Below are 22,270 nucleotides of genomic sequence, written 5' to 3'. Positions count from 1 at the left end.
ATAATACTTTTATCTATTATAAAATACTCTCTTGGTATAGCATGACTGTGTGATGAAACCATGTCCCATATGCCTTGCTGTGTTCGTATCTGCTTTAACACAGCTCTGCCCACAGCAAGTACCGATAAGTGTATGCAGAGAAGTGAGATCCACCTACCAAACAGAGGTGCATAGATCACACCTTAGGCTTAGATACACAATACTCATACACAGAACAGGAACTGAGTGGCCATCCATTCATTACCTGTGCAGTGTGTTAGACTAACTAGCATTTCCCTGGTAACACTTGGCAGAGAGAAGGATTTGCTTTATTACATCCAGACAGCACAATTGGCTCTCAGTGTTTCAACTCACTCGAATGTGATGAGTTTCTTTTGTGTTACCAGCTGGCCATGGTCTAAGGATCACCACCTCTCTGCCATACAAATCACTTGTCCCAAGTGTCATGTCCCAAGATAGGTGTTTCTGTTCCGAAGCTATTTATTCGATACAGCTGTCAGGTTTAAACCTTTCTACAAGATCCCTTAAAGCAGGAGCAGCTGTCTCTGAAGTGACCTTCTTCAGTAGTTAGTGCTGCCTTGCACATCAGCTAACATGGGGGCAGTTTTATGTCTGCAGTGCTGTTGTCCTCCTTTCCATCCAAGGCTCCAACATTCTTTCCACCTCCAGACTGCCCATGGTGCTGCATCATCACACCAGCAGCTCACAGCTCATCAGGAAAAAGAAATGGAGTTTTCTGAGGGCCTTATTCACGTTCTCCCTTTAAAAAATGTCAGTGTAAAATAGTTGCAGATAATACGGTTGTGCTAGCAGACTTCAGTCAATGGGGAGGAAAGGGTAACTAAGCCATTCAAGAGTTAAAATCATGTCATTGAGCCTATGGAAAGTGTTTTAGGGACATCATAATACTCTGGCCATAACGACTGGCAACAGATACCTAGTCATGTCAACTGCAGCCATTTACAGATGTTTACAGAGAACTAATTTTCCTTTAGGCCTGCACTGTCTTTAATAGGATTCCCAGGCCTAAGGTATTGTGTAAGAAATGCAGGGAAGAGAAATGGAAATCTAGAGATGAACTAATTTTAGAATCAACGACATGCTGTTTCCTTGCAGCTGGTGAGTGACCTTTGCATTATTCTCAGCTAGCAGGAAATTCCAGTCTACATTATAAACAAAATATAGTTGACTCTTCCAACAGCACTTGCTTTAAAGATTTTCTTGCACACACAGTCCTCAGTCATTTTCCAGTCACTTCTTCACACTGCTCACCTCAAAGCACCTCAATCAGTGCAGTGGTTTGCAACAGTGGTAACTGCCATGTAGCTGCTCTCTCAAATTAAATGCTCTGCTTAAAAAAAGAGTTGTATACAGGAATGGGGAAAGTGGGCTTCTTCACCATTCATAGCTACACCACAACAAACATTTCCAGATGGCCACTGCTACAAGACAGTTGGTTTAAACCAGGGATTCACCCCAAATTTTCTGAGATTATTTTAGCAATGGAGGATTTCATGGATGATTAGATGAAGACAAATGGGGTGCCATTTGTTGCAGACATACAGTTCTCATTAAGCTCAGTAACAGTGGTACACAGACGTGACTGGATTTCCAGATTTTGGCTGCAACCTGCTGAAATATGAATTCAAGCTTCAGATTGTTTTCAGTCACAACCAAGCATTTAAAAAGGAAGCTGCAGTGCAGCGACAAATCACTGTCTTCAAAACTTAATTGGAAAAAGGTTCTAAATTACTTTTATAGAAATATTCTTCTGGTCTTGTTTCATACTACAGAAAGCATGTCTGCGCAAGGTACTGAAGTGTTCTCCATTTGAGTAGGGAAGTCCTGTCCCAGCTAACTGAAAGTGGTGTCAATGATCCTGCCCACACAGTGCCTTCCCCAAGCTCTGCCCCACACACCCAAGGTGTACTGCTGTCTCCAGTACTGGCTGCGTTTCTGCAGAAAGGAAAACAGGTATCACTGTAAGAAGCACTGAACGAATTTCTACAGTTTCTCCAGGCAACTGAACTGAAGTTTTATGGGTACTTAACTAGAAACAAACAAGTGGAATTTAGCACAGCATCCAGTAATTCAATGGGCTTTCTAGCAGATAGCAGGGAACATTGTTTGGATGCTGGAAAGTCAGTCCAGGTTGCATGTAAGCATTCCCATCTGATAGCGGATGCAGGTCCATGTTTTGGTTCCATGCACAATTTCTAGTCACCCTCATCTCATTTGGGAACATCAGGCATCACCCTTCATGCCTTAGCCACCCTCTTCCAAACACAGGCGGGTGGCTCCAAATGTTTCCATGCTCTTCTGTGGCCTGTTGCACCTCAGCTAGCTGCTGACTCACAGCATGCCTTACCGTGATTGCAAGGGTGCATTCCCTTCCCTCCCTCTTTTTCTGGCAGAGAAGAATCACAGGCTGGTGAGATTTGCAGGGACCTCGAGAGGTCATCTGGTCCAATCCTCCAGCATGGCCACCTAGAGCCAGATGGCCAGAACCACAAGACAGCTTCTGAATACCCGCAGTGACAGACTCCACCTGTATGGGAAACCTATGCCCATGCTCCATCAGGAAAGACTGTATTTCTGTTGCCTCCCACTACCTGCATTCACCTCCAAGGGATGAGGAAACCTGGGCAGACAAGCGAGTGCTGCTACGCTGTGCTGAAGTGGACAGTTGCCTTGCAGAGGTCACTGGTGAAAATTTCTGCAGCAGTGTTAAGCGCAGGAATCCTGGCTTACACTACGTCTGAGGTACTCAAATCCCATAAGCATACAACTCCTCTTTTTTCGTTAGACGACATTTAACCAGCTAGGGAAAACAGTCAATTAAACATTTCCCTGCAGGTCATAACCATAGCTAGAAATTCTTAATTAACAAGTTAAAACTCATTTACAAAAAGCTTATTAATATTTTTAGGACTGGGACACTCAGCTTGCCAATCAGAAAATAGTTTGAAACACTGCATGGGAGTCACTGCATCAGAAGGCCAGCAGATTTTGACTCCTTCCCTTTTGTATTCATCTCAGCTCACAAATAGCAAGTTTCAGAAGCATGCCTCTAACCCTCAGTGGTTTTTTTTTAAATAATTAAATGAGCTTTTAAAGCTGTAGTTTATCATTGGTTTTGGAAACTATATCTGCTGTCTGCTGTCCAAGACAGTGATTTGAAAGTTTTGACTCATTTAAGGGCCAGTGGCTCCAAGTGATTATCAAAATGCAAGGGCAATTAGACTAAAAAACCCTGACTTGTCAAGTTGCCAGTTCCTTCCATAAGATTAACCCTAGTGCCTTAATATTGTAAGGCATTGATGAAAGACGACAGAGCTTTTCACCTTTATGCCCTGGTTTAAATTGTACATTTTATTAGCAGTCACTTATGCAGGCCATTACAAAAAGTAACAGCAGCCCAGGACCCCATCCCAAACAGACAGATGACCACACCTGCTGGAAAAGCAAACTTGCGATGTGGAAGTGGTAAAGCCCTGACCCCTCTGCTTCCGCATGGGAGGCAACACAATGCTGTCCTCTGTCCGCAGATGGACAGGACTTCTGCAGCTCCTTGTGTTCTGCCCGCCAGCAGCACAGCAAGCACCGACATTCTGGGTACTTCTGTCAGGGTGGAGAAAAGGATAGTGAGCAGTGTAACTTAATAAAGCCAGCCCTGTTTTACTCTGCTGACTAATTAGCAGCTATCATTTATCAAAAAATGACAAATCAAAAAACCACAGGGGAGAAGACAATGGAAAATCTCTCTTGTTCACAATCCAAACAGCATGGCTTCAAAGATATAACGGTCCTCCTTTCCAGCAAAGAAACCAACCGGAAGATCCAACTCAGATACTTTTATTTTCTGCAGGTACTGACTAAATGAGGTTCCACCATACTGAAAAGCAGGACCACTTCAGCAGGAATCCTGACGTCTTTTAATTCCAGCAGCAGCTGTGGCAGACAATGCAATGTCTCTCCCCATCTTTTGTCCCAGCTCTGAGATACCAGGTGCATAAGTAGTTTCTTGAGCCCTATATGAGCTCCAAAATTGCTACTCCACCTATCCAGCACTCTGTCACATGGAAAACCTGTATCCGAGTTTCCTGAAGCTTGTGCCCGTTTCTGAAGGTCAGACAGGTGTGCAATCATGGAGAAGGGGGAAACTGGTTTCTCAGACAACGTACTGTCCTCAAGCACTGTCCTCTCCCCTCTCAGTTTCCCACCATCCTCAGCCAGCTCAGAGGATACTGCCCCACTGGCTATGCAAAGCCAGCAAGAAGGACCCCAGGAGGATGATTACCAAAACTAACATTTCACAGCCCCATCTGAACAGAACAAGATAAGCCCCCCCTACAATGCAGCATTAGAGAGCAGAGCTCTGAAATCTATGATAATGGGAGAAAAGACACATCCACCGTGACCCTTCCTTCCTTCCTTCCCTGTTTGAATGAAACAAGCAATTAGTGGTCAGCAAAACCACCCCTAGAGCTGCACACTGGTGGTTGAAACGGGAAAGGGCTGGAAGAAACGCCCTGGGCTGTGCAGAGAGAACAGCTTGTCTCTACAGTGGCAAGCACAGCACTGTGCTTCCCTGCAGAAGTGACTGAGCAAGTAAAGCTCAGTGTGCCAGGGCTCAACCTATCCGCACCAGATGTGGTGGAGTGACTTTTTTTAGCCCACAGCACCACCGTTTCTGCTGACCACCAGCATCTGACCCACCCCTGACTTGACTACTGCTTTCACAGGCTTTCTGCAGGCCAGAACCATTTAGGGCTTCCTTGTTATCCACCGTATGAAAAACCATGTTTGCACCAAGTTGCCAGGGCATGAAACATGCTGAGATCATTACCCAGCACTGCTGTGAGCAGCAGATGGTTTGCACTGAGTCTGGCTGGTAGGCTCCTAGTTGTACCGGTCCCTGCCCATGCCAGGTGAGGGGCCTGAGGAGAGACTGCTCTCAAAGACAGGCTGCCAAGGAACCAGTCTCCCATGGGACACACACAGGCTAGCAAAGTCAGGTGGCAATAACTTTGTGCAAGGGTACAGTCATTGCACTTTGCCCCAGAACATCAGAGCTCCAGAAAGGAACAAATTTTTATTTTTACTTAATTTTGAAATTAAGTCATACAAGCAAAAGAAGGAACTCTGCTAATGAATATGGAGCACAGCAGGATCTGAATGGCTATATTCTGTTATGATATGATGGACAGCTAATTCATTTAAAGGGTCTGAAACACTAGTGCAGGTTTCTCCAACACAGTGGTTCTCCCAAACTCGTCTTCCATTCAATCTAAGTGCAGGCGAGGGAAAAGCCAGCACTATTGTAATTGAGGTTTTCACAGAACAATTTAATCCGTTACTTAGGGTTTTTCCCACCCCCCCCACCTTCTGCCTGAAGGAAATCATAGTCTATCATTGAAACAAAACAAAAAAACCCCCAACCAATATACAGAGGAACACTGCGCTACTGGGGACAATAGGAGATGCATCAGAGAACCGGGAACAAAGAAGCTGAAGCACACAGTGGAAGGAATAAGCTTACAGCCTCAAAACCAAGACAGAATTTAACACAACATGATGCACAGAGGGGCCCTTCTGAATCATTTCACACAGTCCTGACTTCAAGTGCTGTGCTACCATGTGGCCAAAGTTCACCCTTTGTTAACATGTTTTGTACTTTACAGGTTGTTACTCTGATAGTTGTTAGATTATACTGATCCACAGCCAGTTTTTCTTACCCCAAAATCAACCCTTCTGATTTCCTTCTAAAAGTTACAGGCTGTTACCTGACCAGGAACACTAATGAATCTTTCTCACAAAAAGATTTATTTATTTTGCCCTTTAACTACCCCCTCCCCAGCTTACTGCGATATCCCTCCTAGATACTGTGATACCTAGATACTCTGAGGAAGCAGAAAGCATCACTGATCCAGTGAGAGCCAGGAGTGCATGGCCCAGTTTGCAGGCAGCTGCCACACAGACCCCAGCCTTCCTGAAATCTGTCTGTCCTTCCCACAGTGGGGCACTTGTTTAAGTCTCTTCTACCCTGCTGTTTTTCAGTGAACCTGAAACAGAGCTTTAAAATTGGCTTGTATCAGCCAGCAAAAACATGTCAGGGGAAAATGGACAGACTCCCAGTCACATAAGCCTCCTGTCCTTCTGCAACCAAACTACATTATGGAGGCAGGCTCTGCACTTCTGTAATTACCTTGACACATGTTCACGTTTCTATGTGCTGCTGAAAATAGCTGTCATCTTCTTGGGTGCCAGAGGTGCTTCGAAGCAGCACTTTCCACAGCTAAGAAGTGGGGTCAATCAATGGCATTTGTCACCTGCATTTTAACCAAGGTGATGAAATATGTAATAGCTTTTACCTCTAGAGATTGGAACAATATTTAAGAGTGAAACATAGTGAACTTTTGTGCACATGCCTCAAACTGGAAGAAATTAGAGGTTTCCCAGGGTCACCTTTCTTTCTGCACACACACAGAGCCCCAAGACACAGTCTCTGCATTAAAATCCTTTTCTACTCACCCAAAGCTATAAACATGCAAGTTTTTCATTTCTAATTAGACTCATTCAACACAGATGTGTTCCTTCCAAACCTGCTCAAGTATTTAAGAGTCAGCCAACATGGTATTCCAGTCCTGCAGAGAAATTAAAACATGGCTCCACATCTGGAAACCAATTCTAAAAACATCATTGCAGGATTCAAAGTTAGCAAATCTCAATGGCCCAGATCAAACACATTTAAGTTCTTTAGGAACATTTTCCTGGTCAGCAGTGTGCAACCCTGTGGCAGGATCCTTTCCCTCACCTAGAACTGAAGTGTTGAATGCTTTTAAGGACTCACAACCATATTCTGCCAAACAGAATTTATGTCAGAGACTGCATGATTTGGCCTGCACCGCTTTCATCACAAGTGATGCTGCATGAAGCAGCATGATGATCTTATGAGCCCATCCAGTTTGGGACTGATCTGCTCTTATAAAAAGAACATCTTCCTACCAAGGCAGGTGAGAGCTAACCCAGCCAGCAAACATGGAAGAATAACACCACCACCAAGACAAGACCACTCTTTGGTTAAAGCTTTGGGAAGCCAAAGTCACCCTGTCTACTTTAGAGATCCAGCTCTTCATGCTCAGGTTTTTTTCCTTACCTGCTCTGTACCCTAACCACTTCAAAGTTTTTCAGTCTTACAGAGAACAAAACCCAGCAAGGAAGCTTCACGTCTTCAAGTAAACCAGCTTTTCAATCAGAATTGTTGGTGGCAAAAATTTATTGACACACTGAAGGCCACAGAGAAGTAGGAGGCTTCTTGAAAGAATGTGCCTGCCCTATGCAGAATTGTGTCCCTTTGCCTCCAGTTCCACATAGGGCACTGTATTGTGTTTATGGTGATGCTAATGGAAGGATTTTCAGTCCTCAGACTTCCCAAGAAATCTAGCCTATTCTTCCAGCACTACAGTTAGTGAGGACTGATGTACTTTATGCCTCAAGATTAGGACCAAAGCTATTGAATGAAGACACTGCATAATAACATAATGATTGTTAGTCCATGGTCAGCCTTTTCTAAGAGGAAAGTTTATTCTTTTTGCAGTGATTCCATGAGCAGACATTCTTCTGTGGTGAGAGAACACACACTTGTATTAGAACTGTTGAGTCTTTATCAATAAGCTTTACAGACCAGCAACTAGCACAAATAAGCATTTATTAATGAGAACAACAGAAAGTCAACCAACAGAACATGTTAAAACAAGGCTACATAAAGTTTTACAGAACATTAGAGCAGAGACCAGGCTGTGTGGAGATCATGAAGACAAAGGGCTTTACCGGGTTAGAATGACCTGGTACACAGAACTGGTAGGGAAAAACATACCTTTGCTCCTGCCAGTATATTCTTTGCAGTACAGGTTGTTTTAATTGCCTTGAATTCCAAGGTAAAGATAGCAGGATGAGTTTAAGTGATTTATACCCTTATTAACATCAGTGACTTAAAAATAAAATCATCCAGCATGGAACATAAATTTAAGTCACTGACTAACTTTCCATTTATACATTAATTTTTACTCTGATGACTGGTGTTTCCATTTTTCCAACAAGGTTAATTTTCAATTTGCCACTAAATCCAGTCTTACATCATAGTTACTATTTTTGCTACTGGTAACAATCTGCATACAAAAAGTAATCACCCATCAATATGTTCATCCAGTTCTGGTGTCATGATAAATTAATATGATTTCCCTCCCCCCAAATTCCTACTCTTCTGTTGAAACCACATTTGAATAGAAATTGGAGGTCAAGTATACAAGTTGAATTTTTAAAAAGCAATGAAAAGGCTTAAGAACACTGCACATCTAAGATTATAAATGCACATTTTGAAGCAATGTGTTGCAAAATTGATCAAATTTCTGACCACAGGTGCAACAAGATTTCAGAACAAACAGGTCTCTGTCTCAGACCTCTTCCACAACTTGAAGAAAGCTTTCTTCCCTTTTTCGAACTCCCAAATTATTTCTCAGCTGTGACATTATTATTCAACTAGTTCAGCTTAATAACCTGAAAAAAATCTCTATGTCCCTGAACAATTACCAAAGAAGCTGGGTTTCATACATCAGACCTAGGCACCAAGTGTTCAGATTGTGACTTTTCCAGTTTGCTAGATTTACTGCGAAGCATTAATATCATGTGTTCTTCTGAATGTTTTATTTATACAGTAGCAAGTTTCTTTCACACAGATTAATTCTGAAATAAATATGTCTTGAATTGCTGAAATAGCTGATTACTTATTTCAAATAGAATTCAATTACATTAGTGAAATGCCTGGCAATTCCATGTGATTACCTGTTATCACCTGACAGACATCACTGGGTTGAGGCTGCAACAGTAAGCAATAATATCATAATCTAAATTTCTCCAGCAAAGCACCTCTTCACAAGTTCCCTTCCACTATACCCCCAAGCATCTCCCTCTTTCTTTCTTCTTAAAAAGTGCACGTAGTAACCATTACATTCCCTACTTTTGCAGTAACATTCCTAGAAACTCTTTAAACTTGGATAGAAAAGTTTCTCTACTTAGAGGTCTCTTTCACACAGGACCTCTTGCTTGCTTGAAAGAAGGAAAGTTGAATGGTATCAGAGAACAGGTTGACAACTAACCAGGCATCTCCGAAGCCTTGCTGTTTGTCTCCAGGGTGCAGAAACACGTCTTTCTTGTTCTGCTCCCTTCCAGCAGCAGAAAGCAGTACTGCTTATTTACAGAAGCAAAGATGAGAATACTCCATATGCAGCCTTGAGTATTTATAGGAAAAACAACACTCTCCACTTCTGAATTCTGTTCTGCTGATGACCAGGTGTTGAGGAGTGCCCTGCAAATAAGCAGGTATCCCAAAACCAGAGTCATTAATGCTTTAAGTGATTACCTGAGTGCTTTACCTCCCCATGAATGTATTGACAAGAATTTCTCAAAGCACTGTTTAAAATAAGGTGACCAAAAAAGCTGGATGTTGTTCAAACATAAAGGTATTTTTAAGCTGCAATTGCTTTTGGTCTCTGATGTGTTGATTCCTATACCCATACTGTGAAGGAGATGACCTTGGCTGTGCAACCTACTTTACAGGAGCAGGAACACAAGAGAGATCAAGCAGAAGACAGAAGCCTCTCCCCCTGTAAATTCTGGAAATGGAGGTAAAGTTGGGCTGATTTATTCAGAAAGAGGCTTGTGCTGAGGACCACTGCAGTCATCAGCCACAGATAAAAGCACACTCCCAATGCATATACCAAAATGTTACATTAAATATTCCCTGGAAAAGCTCCCTCCATTCCACTAGGTTTTGGTGGCAGGTTTGCATTTCAGAAAGTCTGATCTTGGAAAAGATTCAACTTTCAAGGGTTGTGCCTTCCATCAGAAGCCTTGTTAGAGGTCACTGGCCTCTGGCATTTCTTCATCAGCCTATTGCTGCCTAATTACAGCTTAATTGTTATTTTCATGGCAGAAATCCCATCCCACTGAACACCTGACAAGCCTGTGGCTCCCTCTTTCTTCTGTGTTTGGGGCTGATGGATGGGTGGCTGCTTTGAAGTTCTCCAGGGACTCTTTTCCTTTGCTCTGCTACAACTTGTCATAGATGCAACAGCCTGCATCACGTCTCAGGTGGTCCCATGACTTCTGTGCTGGTGCCTGCTGTCACCCCCTTGCCAACAGCTACACCTTGTCACACAAAAAAACCCTTACAAACCTCTGAAGGGAACTTGCAAGCCATGTTTCCTTAGCTGCTTCATCTGCAGTCTCTTGCAGGTGCGCACAAAGCTTGGTGACTCTCACACCATGGACCGAAACCTGCAATTGCACACAAAGTCACTTAGCTGTGCCCCAATATTTATAAAGTAGGATCTGACCCCACAGCAATCTTAAGTAACATGGAGGGACAGCAGCACAAGGGCTGGCAGCAAGGAAGACTGCTTTACTAAAGGCATGCTTAGTGATACCTTTGAAAGCAAACTCACTGATTTGCAGAACTGTGTAATGCAAAATACTGACCTCTTAATCAAGAAAAAGTCTCAAACAAAACAATTCCCTGGCAGGAAAACCTCAGATATCTACTAAGCACAATTGTATGGATGTTTGTGAATTAAAGGGCTGCATCACATTGCTGAGCACCTTACAGATTGGCCAGAAAATAACACCACAGGTTCAGTCCTTTGGGGCTACCTGCCCTTGAGAGACAAAACCCTGCATAGCAGATTGAAACCATATCAATACTACAACCCATTGGCACCAGGTTTTTACATTAGTTTTTCACAAAAAAACCCCTCTCCTCTGAAAACACCTTCCAGATAGTTTTTTAGGAGTGAACACGGCAGCATTGCTGGCAGTCCCCTGTTACTCTGCAAAAGCTCTAGAAACTCTCCCTAGTTATCATTGCCTTGCACAAACCATTATTGCAACTTCATGCAGTATCATGTAGCCCTTAGAGATTGCTTGGAAATTTAATTACAGTTTAGTTCAGTAAGTGACTGCTAAGGGAAATAAAGTTTTCTTCCCTATTTTTCAAGCAAAGACTTGTGCCCAGCTTTCCACACTGCCACCCCTGTAGAGTTACCTACAAAACACATCCTTAAGACCCATAAAACTAAAGTCAAGTAAATGAGCATCAAAAAAAATCTTCCTCCAGACTTGGTCCACAAGTAACCTCACTGGAAGCAGCTCAGTGTGTTAGTAAGCAAAGACATGTAACCAACAGGCAATACAACCTCTGCATGGCTGGCACGCACTCTTGCATAGACAGCTTAGAGGCAAATCTCTTCCATGTGGCTAAAAAAACTTCAGCACTCGAGAGACTCACTACTACCTAAGTTACTACAATGCAGCTGAAAGACAACTCCACTTAGCTTTAAACAAGTTACCTGAGGTATGAGAAAAGCACAAAGCCCACTGAAGGCTAAATTACCTGCCTTTTGGGACAGATCTTCCAGTCCTGCCAGGCTTCATGCTGCAATGCCAGCACAGAGACATTAACATTAATTCAGGTATCTCCACACCATGCTGGAGTTGTTGATACAGTTACAGCACAGATGCACTCTCAGATGTCACTGGAAATGGAGACCAGCACCACACAACCATTTATTTTCCCACGTGGTTGTAAAACAGCTATCATCACTGTGAAGCCAAGGACTGCCTACATAACATCTTATCCCATACTGAACAATAGGTTCTTTCCACATAAGAGACTTGAATTCATTAAAAGTAAAAAAGTGATATATAGTTCATAATGAAGGAGATACTTACATCCCATGCCAGTTAGATGAAAGACACAGCCAAGTCATTAAGTTGTAAGAAAAAAAGATTGTTATAGAATTTTTTTATTCTTGATAAAGAAACATTCATATACTTCTTGTTTATATAAAAGTGAAACCATTTCAGAATTTGTAGGTTCTGTATAAAATCAGCTTGTGACATCCTGTCTGTAGGAACAAGAGCAGCAGTGACTCTTCAGGGAGAACAGGGGATGTGGACATCACACTCATCGCAAAAGGATATTTCTGGCCTATCCATGGCTGCTGACTACCATCTGACTTCAGTGAGAACCACCAGAGGATATAAAGACAAAAATCGATGGTGCAAGATCACATTAGAGATCATCTGTGGAACACAAGTGTCTAGCACTCGGGAGCCTTAAGGTTCCTTACGCTGTTCTATGGCCAGGATAGGATTAATTTTTCTTTGGGTTCTTTTCATTGGAGAATTCCCACTGCTTCCAGGACAGCCATGAGCCACTGACCAACAACAGAAAATTGATGCAAGCAGTCTGTTAATTTAGTCTTGTTTCACTCCCATCTATCTTGTTAGTTTCTTAGGAATGTGGCCAATACCACCATGGGGAGACCTGCCAGAATCTCAGAGGCATTGCTAAAGTGTAAACTCAAAATTCACTTTTTAATCTTAGATACACAGAGTGAGAGTTGTGTGGTTCCAATGTGTTTGCCCCTGATCACCCAGAAAGCAAAGGAAAGATTTAAACAGAAAACCTGTTCCACAGTGGAAAAACGTTTAAAAAATAATCAAATTAAAACAGACATCTAAATGCCCGATCTTGTTAGCATTGCTTTTGTGGACTCACAGGGTTGTCAGAGCTGTCTTCATCTATGGGAAGAAAGACCATGGAAACGTTAAATATAAACCTAATATTCAGTAAGTTTACAATGTGTTGGTTGCCTATAGCAACAAAAGGGCACTATCACCAGACTATACTTAACCAAGACTACAATTTTATTTAATATTAACTGAGTGCACATCCAATCAGAGGTTTTGTCTTAATACAGAGCTGACATTAAGTACAACTATCTGGTTCAAGAGCTGTTTTTCTAACACCCAGACATGGTTATTCTTAAGAATACTTAAAAGATAGTGGTACAGCACCACAAAATCATTGTGCTTTTAATCAACACTGCACATAGAAAATTCAAACCTTACAAAGAACAATCATTTATTCTAGAGAAAAGACTTTAAATTGGAGGTTTCTACTTTCTGCCACCTCTTCCTCTGGAAAGAAGTTGCTACCTAGTTTCTTACCTATAGCTCTTTTGAGAGACAGAAGGGCCCACAAAAGCCCAGCATGCAGGGCTTTCACAGTATATCAACAAAGTAACAGTTTTCAAAGCAATGGGGCACATCACCCCAAGTGGACCATGAGCCTCTTTCTGGGCAAAAAGCCTCTTTCAGAGAGAGAAATTTTACTGATTTTGGTTCATCAGGGTTTTCTGTGACTTTCACTCACCCTCCTACACATTTTGGGCCAGAACTAAAACACTCCAGCACCAGTTGTCCAGGTTTGTCCCTTTTTCAATAGTTCATTAGTAGAGACAAGTTCACAGATAGGATAGATTCAAACACTTTGGAAAAGAGATGGAAGACTTTGTTTTTAAAACTCCTCCATTTAGCAGACCACAGAGGATGGAGCTTGGGTGCATTTTTACCTTAACCAGGGAAGAACCTGGTTCTTCAGGACAAGGCCAGATAGGGGGAAACAATTTGCCAGCTGCAAACAGCAATGCAAGCAAAGAGGATATAGCAGATGACATGCGCAGGTATGACAGTTTTAGCTAGCGGCCACAGATCAGACACACACTGCCTACACCCCAAGTCCTACATGTGTGTTTGGAGCGGCCCACAGTCTTTTAATTTCTTTGTACAGCTAAATGTGTACCTGCTACGCCAAAACAGCAAAACAATAGTTTACAGGAAGGCTTTACCTTGCAAGCCCTGACATACTCCAGCTTACCCAAACTTGACAAAGGCATGCAGGTAGCAAAGGAACTGCCACATACTCCTCGCCCCAGCAGCTAGATAATTAGCCAGATGGTAAGCCCGTACCAAAAGCACCATGAGACAGTCCATATTCCTGTTCACTGGACCTTGTAACGCAGCTTAATTTCTCCAAACTAAATACCAAGCCCTGAAAGCTGCTATATCTATTGCCCATTTTCTAGATAACATTAGGTATCCAGAAGGGAGCTGCCTGCATTAAAAATAGAATGTGTCAAATTAAGCCATCAGTGTGTTCTGTAAAAGCTGGTGAAAAGCTTTTTAAGAAAGCACTCTAAATAACACTGCCTTTTTCTTCTTGCTGCTGCATGGCTTTTGCGTTCAAGGAGCATTGAGCAAAGCAAAGGCTACCTTGCAATGGAGTTCTCAGAAGGAAAGTCCTGACCCAGCACCATAAGCATTGCCAAATCCATAGAAACCCTTCTCCAAGCTATGAGAAAGAGATACAGACTTCAGAGGGCAGCTCCTCAGGAGATCAGAAACAATCCCCACTAGCTGCTTTACCAGCAACCCTTAACACACTATCGTGGAAATGTTTTCAAAAGCTTCAGCACAAGAGTCACTCAATGTGCAGCATGAAGCACAACCTGACACTGGAGCTGGTCAGGGTCCTGTGATACTTCCTGGTATTTATGGTTGCAAACTCATCCCTGGCTGTAACACTGAAAAATGTGACCATACAACTTGCTGTGGAACAAGTGATAGAAGCACGCAGCAGTGCTGCATCAGGTACAAGGCAATTAAGTTTACACATCCCTGTAAACAAAGCTTAAGCACATGCTGAGGATGTTAAAGACTGTCCATTGCCAGTATACAACCTGGGTATCCTTAAGTGAAATGTGTGCACACTATTACTGCTAGCCAATGTACTATGAAGCCCTTCCTGTTTTATCAGGGCAATGTCATGCAATCATTTCTTTCAAATACTTACTAGAATTACAAGTGTCAGAGCATTTCACCCACTACAGTTACTGCTGGAAGTGAAACATCTAGTAGCCAACAAAAGCTTTGTGCAGTACCAAAGCCAGTACCTAGTACCGAGACTGAGTAAAAACTGGTGATGCTCAGCATCTCAAGTAGGACTAATCACATCCTTCTTATTAAGAGTTACTGGGCTTCAACAACCCAAAGCAACATGTAAGATTAATTTTTCCCCCCAGTGGCAGCTGTAACAATCTCAATCATACCTTCATACCAATCTGGCAATAATGCAGATTTCAAGGAAAGATGTTGCTCATCCCATAAACCTACCAATGGAGGTTTGAAACAAAACAAAAAGTTAAAGGTTTCTCCTTTATTTCTTATTTCTGTTTCACTTCATGGGCAGGAGGGGAGGAAACTAGAGAGAAAAGCTGAAAAAAATTCCATACAACACCAAATCATGATAGCTAGTAGTAGAATTCTATCAATACAAGAGAGACCTCTGTAAAAAAAGCAATGAAAGCAAAAGGATTCTTTAGAACAATATAAAACAATACTAAGGCTAGGACAGCTGGTGAAAGCACGAACACATCATGGGTTGCAACAGCAGAGCAAACTAGCCATGACAGCTCACAAACAGAACTCTGTACAGCTGGTAGGAAGTCCCCTGCAGCGGCAAGTATCTAAGAGAATGGCACAGTATGTTACCTTGCATATGCACAGTAACTTTCCCCACAGAGTTCACTGAATTTGATTAGAGCTCTTAGAATTGTTGCAGTTTCCAGCATCTAACTGTACCATGTTTTATTTACCTTCAGACTCTGCCTACTAATGATACAGCTGAAGCTAGAAATATGACAAAGTAGGTCAACAAGACCAATACTGATATGTATTAATTTTAATTACATGGCAGCCTTTACACTATCATAGCAATCTGATAAGAACCGCAGCACTCAATTTAAAAATAAAATCTGTTTTTGACCCATCATTTCTACAGAGATCCTGAGGAACAGCCCTAATCTGCCATTTTCTTTGCTCTGTTTCAGTAAGAGAAGGTGGTATACAGAGTTGTTACATTTAACCAGCACTCCCCACTCAGATCTCAAAGCTACAAGCTTGTCCACTTTCAAAAAGTGTCCAATTGCCATTATGGAAAGCAACTAAGAGTGGTGATACTAATTTGTTCCTTTAAGAAAGTATGGCTCAAGTGACAGCTACAGTAATTGATTTCTCTCCACTAGCATGTTCCTGAAGGAAAAGGTGCATCAGCACAACGCTGATGGTGCATCACTTTTAACACCCCTTTTTAAAAGCTGAAAACAGGGCTTAGGACTTGGATGACACTTGCACCTGGCATATTATAGATTCAAACACGTGAAGCCCTCTGCCTTGCCTCCTAATACACTCACCACTTCCTGCTGCAACAGTGGTCTGAGGACTGTACATGCATCCTCCTTCAATCCACTCCTCCCTGACATGTCCCTTTAGTTTCTTACCTTTGCCTGGAGCGTTCCCTTGCCCCAGTCTCACTGTGCTCATGCCACTCTACTTATGACCCTTAAGAAAATCTGCCACTTGTAGGGTCCTCCTTTGCAGTTTTAAGGGAGATTTCTAACAGCTGTTCTATCCCCAAGGCATCTGTCACCCTGATGGTATCCCTTGTTACTCAGTTTTCAAGCTCTTCACAGAGCACAACTTACCAAAGCAAGACAGGACAGAACAATCTCAGTAACAAGTAAAATGCTTCCCACTTGCTGACTCAGAGGTATGATGTCCTCAAGCACGTAGGCCTTTTAAATGACTTTGTTTTTCTGTTTTTGTTTAATTTGGGGTTTTTAAGGTATATAAGGAGACTGACATACAGCTATATACTGGAGGACACACAGGCTCTATCAAGAGTCCACTAGTTTTAGAATCATAGAATCATTTCTGTTGGAAAAGATCAGAGCCCAACTGTTGACCAAGGACTGCCAAGTCCACCACTAAACCATGCCCCTAACTACATCCACGTATCTTTTAAACACCTCCAGGGACAGTGACTCAACCACTTCCCTGGGCAGCCTGTTCCAATGCTTGACAACCCTTTCAGTGAAGAAATTTTTCCTAATATCCATCTAAACCTCCACTGTGGCAACTTGAGGCCATCGCCTCTTATCCTACCACCCTACTACTTGGGAAAAGAGATGGACACACACCTCACTACCACTTTCAGTTAGTCATAGAGAGTGATAAGGTCTGCCCGAGCCTCCTTTTCTCCAGGGTACAAAACCCCAGTTTCTTCAGCTGTTCCTCATCAGGCTTGTTCTCTAGACCCTTCACCAGCCTTGTTGCCCTCCTCTGGACAAGCTCCAGCTTTTTGCAGGTGAAAACCATGCTGCATTTCAGCCTGGTCTGAAGACACCACAACACCTGCAGCAGAGCACAGCAACACCAAAACATCCACTGACCTGGAGGCACACCATGAGTAACAGCTCCTGAAGAGTCCTCAAGATGTTATTCCCTCTCTCACCCCCATCATCAGGGCTGAGATCTCAGGGATCAACCCTTCCACCCCAGAAGACACTTTTACTTTCATATTAGAGCTTTTGATGTACACTCACCACACCTCTCCAGCCTAAATAAAGTTTTTGCTCTTCCCTGGTGCAAATGCAGGTGAGCTTCACAGCAGCAACACAAGTCAGGAAACATTAACTAGGCTGAAACACTCACTGGACATGGTTGGTAGTTTTCCAGGTGCTCTGCCAAACTGAAAGACGACAAGATTTGCAGCACCACTTTCTGCACTTCAGCAAGCTGTGAAACATTTTCTAATAATCCCCAGTATTTTATTAGCCCTTTTGCCATCCTGCTGTAGAGGAACTACCAAGACACTTGTAAATACTACAGGTAGAAACAGGACAAATTTAGGCAGAACTGCTAAATAAAGTAGTAAAATACAGCAAAAAAATCCTCTTTTTAAGATTTTATATTTCCAGTTTTTTTAAAAGTGTTCCTGCAAGACAAAAATTAAATAGTTTTAAATTAACTTCAGAGGACATCTATTTGGTTGTCTTAGCCTTTAAGATGTTTATAACTTGAACTGTTGAAACCGTTCAGGAGAGTTAAACTGAACCTTAACCATAAATAGTTTTTACACCATCTTAGCCATCTCTCTCAGGTGTCTCTTGCCCTAAGAAGGTGACTGCACATCCTACCACCACTCAAGGCAACCACAGCACCAATACCCTCTTCCAAAGAGTAACAGATGTACACAGGACTTGGCTGAAGCATGTATTTGCAGGACCTTACTGAAAACTAATCAAGTAGCTCTGGTTTAGAGTGCTATAAATGCTCACCACCCCAGTACTGCTTGCACCAGTTGATTCAGAGTGAAACTCAAGTTCAGACAGCATTCACTTAACAATAGACAGGCTGCGGGCAGGTACTGGCGGTATTAACTAAAGGTCATACTGACAAATACAGCAAAACGTACCTGGAAACTCAGGAAAGACAATACCCAATTTTCAGAAAAATATGACCCAGCAATACAAAATGGCAATTGACACTGCTATCAGCAGAGCGTTTGAGTAAAGGATGGCATTTCCACAGGTATAACACTGTTTTGAAGTTTGAGAGGATTCTGGTGGCAGTCACAGGTCTATAATGGCATTGACTATTCACTGCAATACAGGATGTGTGGCACCACAACCTGCTAGGGAAGCAGCCCTGTCTTTTTAGATGGACTTACGCCTGTTCTTCAAACTATTTTAGACACATTGTGGTAGTTATTCCAAAAGAAAAGGCAGAATGAGGCCTAGTGCAATTACCAAAATATTCATTTGGAAGTGAACCCTGTTAAATGTGGTATGATTTAACAGTTAAGCTGAAGATTTTTTAATCATCACTGACAATCAATAGCAGCATGAAATCCCTTGCCCTAGTAATGACCAAGGAAGAGAACTTCTATCTTCACATAATAAAAACAATGGACTTACTTCAACCTTGAGAAATTAAAGGATTTGTCATGTTTATCAATTAAAACCACAGCCTGAAGTACAGCTTCAGACTATTGAGAGCAAATTCTTCAGCTCCACTCTACCAAAAGAGCAAGTCTGCAATATCAAGGGAATAAAATCTCAGCAAGGGTCTAACACACTTCAGAAGGTCAAGCTCAGAGTGGTATTTAATAGGCCTGCCTCAGCCATGCCTCCTGGCTCTCTCTGTGTCAGCATGAAAACGTTACCACCTTTGCAACTGACTGCTGGTAATTCCCTGTGATGTTAATGAGTTTTGAATTTATGCAAAGTCTCCCAGCAGGTTTTTCCGCGATATCTACCAGCTGCCATACCAATGGAGGATACCTGTGGTAAAAGCATCTAGCTTTCTTCCAGTTGTTAATATAGCAAGCCAGACTTCAGTGGTCATTTGAAAATCTTTCAAAAACCCAAAATCCACTACCCTGGTGAGGAGTCGTCAACAAAAATGCATCACGACTGGGTTTTGAGTTCCTACATATCTATCAAAAAAAAGTTCACATATTCCTGTAATTCTGACTGGTCTTCCATAAAAGACAAGGCACAAACCAAGAAATTAAGTGTTTGATCCTCAAACCAATTAAGACTTCCAAGAGCTGTCAGGACCTTGCTCAATCAAGAGAATTTGCAACACTAGAATGACCACACATCCAGGTGTGGACTTAGAAGTTGAGAAGTCTGAAGATTTAACATTGAATTTTTCTATGTTTTACAGAATTATCAATGGTCATTCAGCACCAGTGCCACTGTCAAACTGCCATACCTTACTAAGAAAGATTAAAATTTCTTGCTTGTAACACAGAATCACAAAACAAGTGAGGAAATTAAGCAAGCCAGTATCAAACACATACCTTTTATGCCAGTAAAAGCACCTTGTGCCTCTTCAGTCAGGTGCTAGGAGGAGCCACCAGCTCCTCAAATCAGCAGTGCTATACAGGCATATAGTATTAAATATTGCTTCAAGTGTTAATCACTTGGACAAGCAAGGGAAAACTTTGGCACTAGCAGAGTAGATATTATGGATTATTGGTTTCCAGATCAGAGTCGAAATAAGAGCTGGTGTTTTGGCAACACACATATATACGTTTTCGCTCTCATATGCAGATTGAACCACCACCATGGCCCCAGTTGCTGAGAAGAGGTTAAGTGCACACCAAATTCATGCGTCTCCATTTGTCAAATTGAGCACTGCCTCTGGCCACAAATCAAGCAGCAAGCACTGCAAACTTCCTATCTCTGAAAGTCAATACAGAAGCAATAGATTTTATGTGCTAGCAGTTAACCTCATGGGACAAACTTTTTTTGTTGGGTTGGTCTCTACCTGAAGAAATTTTTCTCCCAAATTCAGAGATTAACCTTTAAGAATTCAATGTTGCAAACACAGAACCTTAGGAGTTAATAAAAGCTCGTATCTGACATTTCCCACTGCAGCACAAGGAAACTTTTTTTTCTGCAGAAAGCATGGATTATGAATTTATGTAGCTACATAATCCAAATGAAGCCTTCTTCCACAACCAGATAATCTCTTTATGATAATTCTTACATGCACACCATGGATCATCTCAGTTATTTTCACAATCACTTTGCTATAACTTTTGCAAGAGGTACAAGAAATTCTTTTCACAGAAAAGTGCTTTTGTGATATGCTGCTTAAAGTACATCCGCTGAAGGGTTTGGCTCTGCTGAAGCAGATGAAGACACAGTGTAGTCTGACTTTTGACTCCATCAGAGCAGCAGAGTAATTGCCAGTGCTTTGCAGAACTCAGTACTGTATCTTCAGGCTTTGCATTAACATCCAGAAGTAGCAATTTCTGCCGGCTAAACTTCAGTGCAGATGTGTCACAACACATTTTCAGGAAAAGCTGGACTTCCCCTAATGCCTTTACCATACCCATTCCCCTTAAACCTAGCACAGTAATCAAAACTGGAAACTAAATCTAACTTTTGACACACACACATTTACAGAAATTGAATCACGAGCTAACAGTTTCTCCTAGGCTTACCAACTGCCAACAATCTAATGCTAAGTGCAGCTTTTACATGCGCCAGTGGGCTAGGTCACCACTATCTTCAAAGCCTGTGAACATGCTGTTCCTATAACTATTCTCAGGACTGCTATTCACAGGTTTTTTTCTTTAGGTTAGACATCTAGACAGACCCACAGACCCAAAAGAGGTTAGTAGGGGAAGAAAGGCATGGTTAAGTCTTTCCCTGGACTACAGCACAATTTTGCTGCAAGGTTCATTGGAGTTTAAACTTAGAAAAAAAGCTTTTCCTGCTGCTTCCACATCACCTGGATCCTGTGAAAGCCCTGTAACACATTTCCATCCCCATACTGTTCACATACACCCGCAGCTTATCTCAAGTGATACCCTGCTCAGCTTCCTCTTACTCCACATGCATTCCACAGCTAGACATTATGAGAACCAAGGTTCACGTGCGTTCAAAACAAATTCACATTTGCAACCATTAGGGCTCAGTGCTAAACTAAAAAGACACTATAGCATTTTGATGACGCAGGCTGTACTCAAGCTACACCTGTTCTGTCACTGGAACAAAGCTGTCCCACAGAAGCATGGGACTGGAGGCTATGCTGACCAAACCGCTCCCTGTATGGACACAGGAGCACTGCACATTTCTCTGTATACCTGAGACTCCCTACTCCAATGACACAAGTCAAGTCTGGAAAAGCAAATCTTCACTAGTTTTATCAATGTGATCACTCCCTTCTATGCCTCAACTGACAAAGTGGTGCCTATATCTATGTGTTGTTCAGCCAGAGAGTCTGCTCTAGCCATCAGAGATAATTTACTTCCATATACATCATACACATGCAGTTGGGAAGAAAATCATGCTTTCATACAAAAGAGCATACTGATTTCAGAAGCATCAGTCACAAGATCCTGCCAAACAAAGGCTTTACAATGCATCTCCGGCCAGGAACACCCCTATTTGTTTTTTCTTTCCAATTAACAACATGCACCCCACACAATGCAGACTTCTCTCCCTCCCCCTCCCATTTCTCAGAGAGTCAGTCTGCTCAGATAGCTCCTTGGATGTTCAGATCTGCAGACTTCAGAAATGTTGAAATTTGTCTTTTACTACACCTCAAACTCCTTGCAACAAATGATCACAAACCAAGTTTCAGATTGAAAGTTAAGCTCCAAAACCGAGTCACTACCAATGAGGGTAAGCCCCATGAGTATTAAAATACTAAGTACATTCCTCTACTGCATTAACCACCACAGGCAAAAACCTTTAGACTCAGAGATTTCTAACCATGGCCAGAAACATTAGGATTTGACTTAGGGAACTGCTCTACTCATAACAAAAGTCAAACATTTTCTGAATAAATGAGCATTACCACTATGGTTCCTGTGCATTTTCTTTCTTTGAAAGTCTTTCAATATAAAGAACACTTAAGATCAGACTAGGTTTACAGGACTCTGGTGCTCCTCTCAGCGACGTGTATGTATAACTGGTTTTGGGATTTCTGGTTTTTTTTGTTAAAA

General features: G+C 42.1%; 1 protein-coding gene across 11 annotated transcripts in view; it reads right to left on the bottom strand.

The window, feature by feature from the left end:
* Positions 1 to 22,270, bottom strand: part of FAM219A (family with sequence similarity 219 member A) — a 103,027-nt gene that overhangs the window by 70,727 nt on the left and 10,030 nt on the right. For 2 of the 11 annotated variants that reach the window (XM_056323903.1, XM_056323908.1), the window contains exon 2: positions 10,238 to 10,338. The exons of the other annotated variants lie outside the window; for them this stretch is intronic. In XM_056323903.1, coding sequence (XP_056179878.1) covers positions 10,238 to 10,261 — 24 coding nt within the window. In that variant the 5' untranslated portion in view covers positions 10,262 to 10,338. The remainder of the gene's footprint in view (positions 1 to 10,237; positions 10,339 to 22,270) is intronic. 11 annotated transcript variants of the gene reach the window in all.

This window comes from Falco biarmicus, chromosome Z (assembly GCF_023638135.1).
Source record: "Falco biarmicus isolate bFalBia1 chromosome Z, bFalBia1.pri, whole genome shotgun sequence".
Taxonomy (NCBI): Eukaryota; Metazoa; Chordata; class Aves; order Falconiformes; family Falconidae; genus Falco; species Falco biarmicus.
This window is presented reverse-complemented; position numbering and strand designations above follow the sequence as displayed.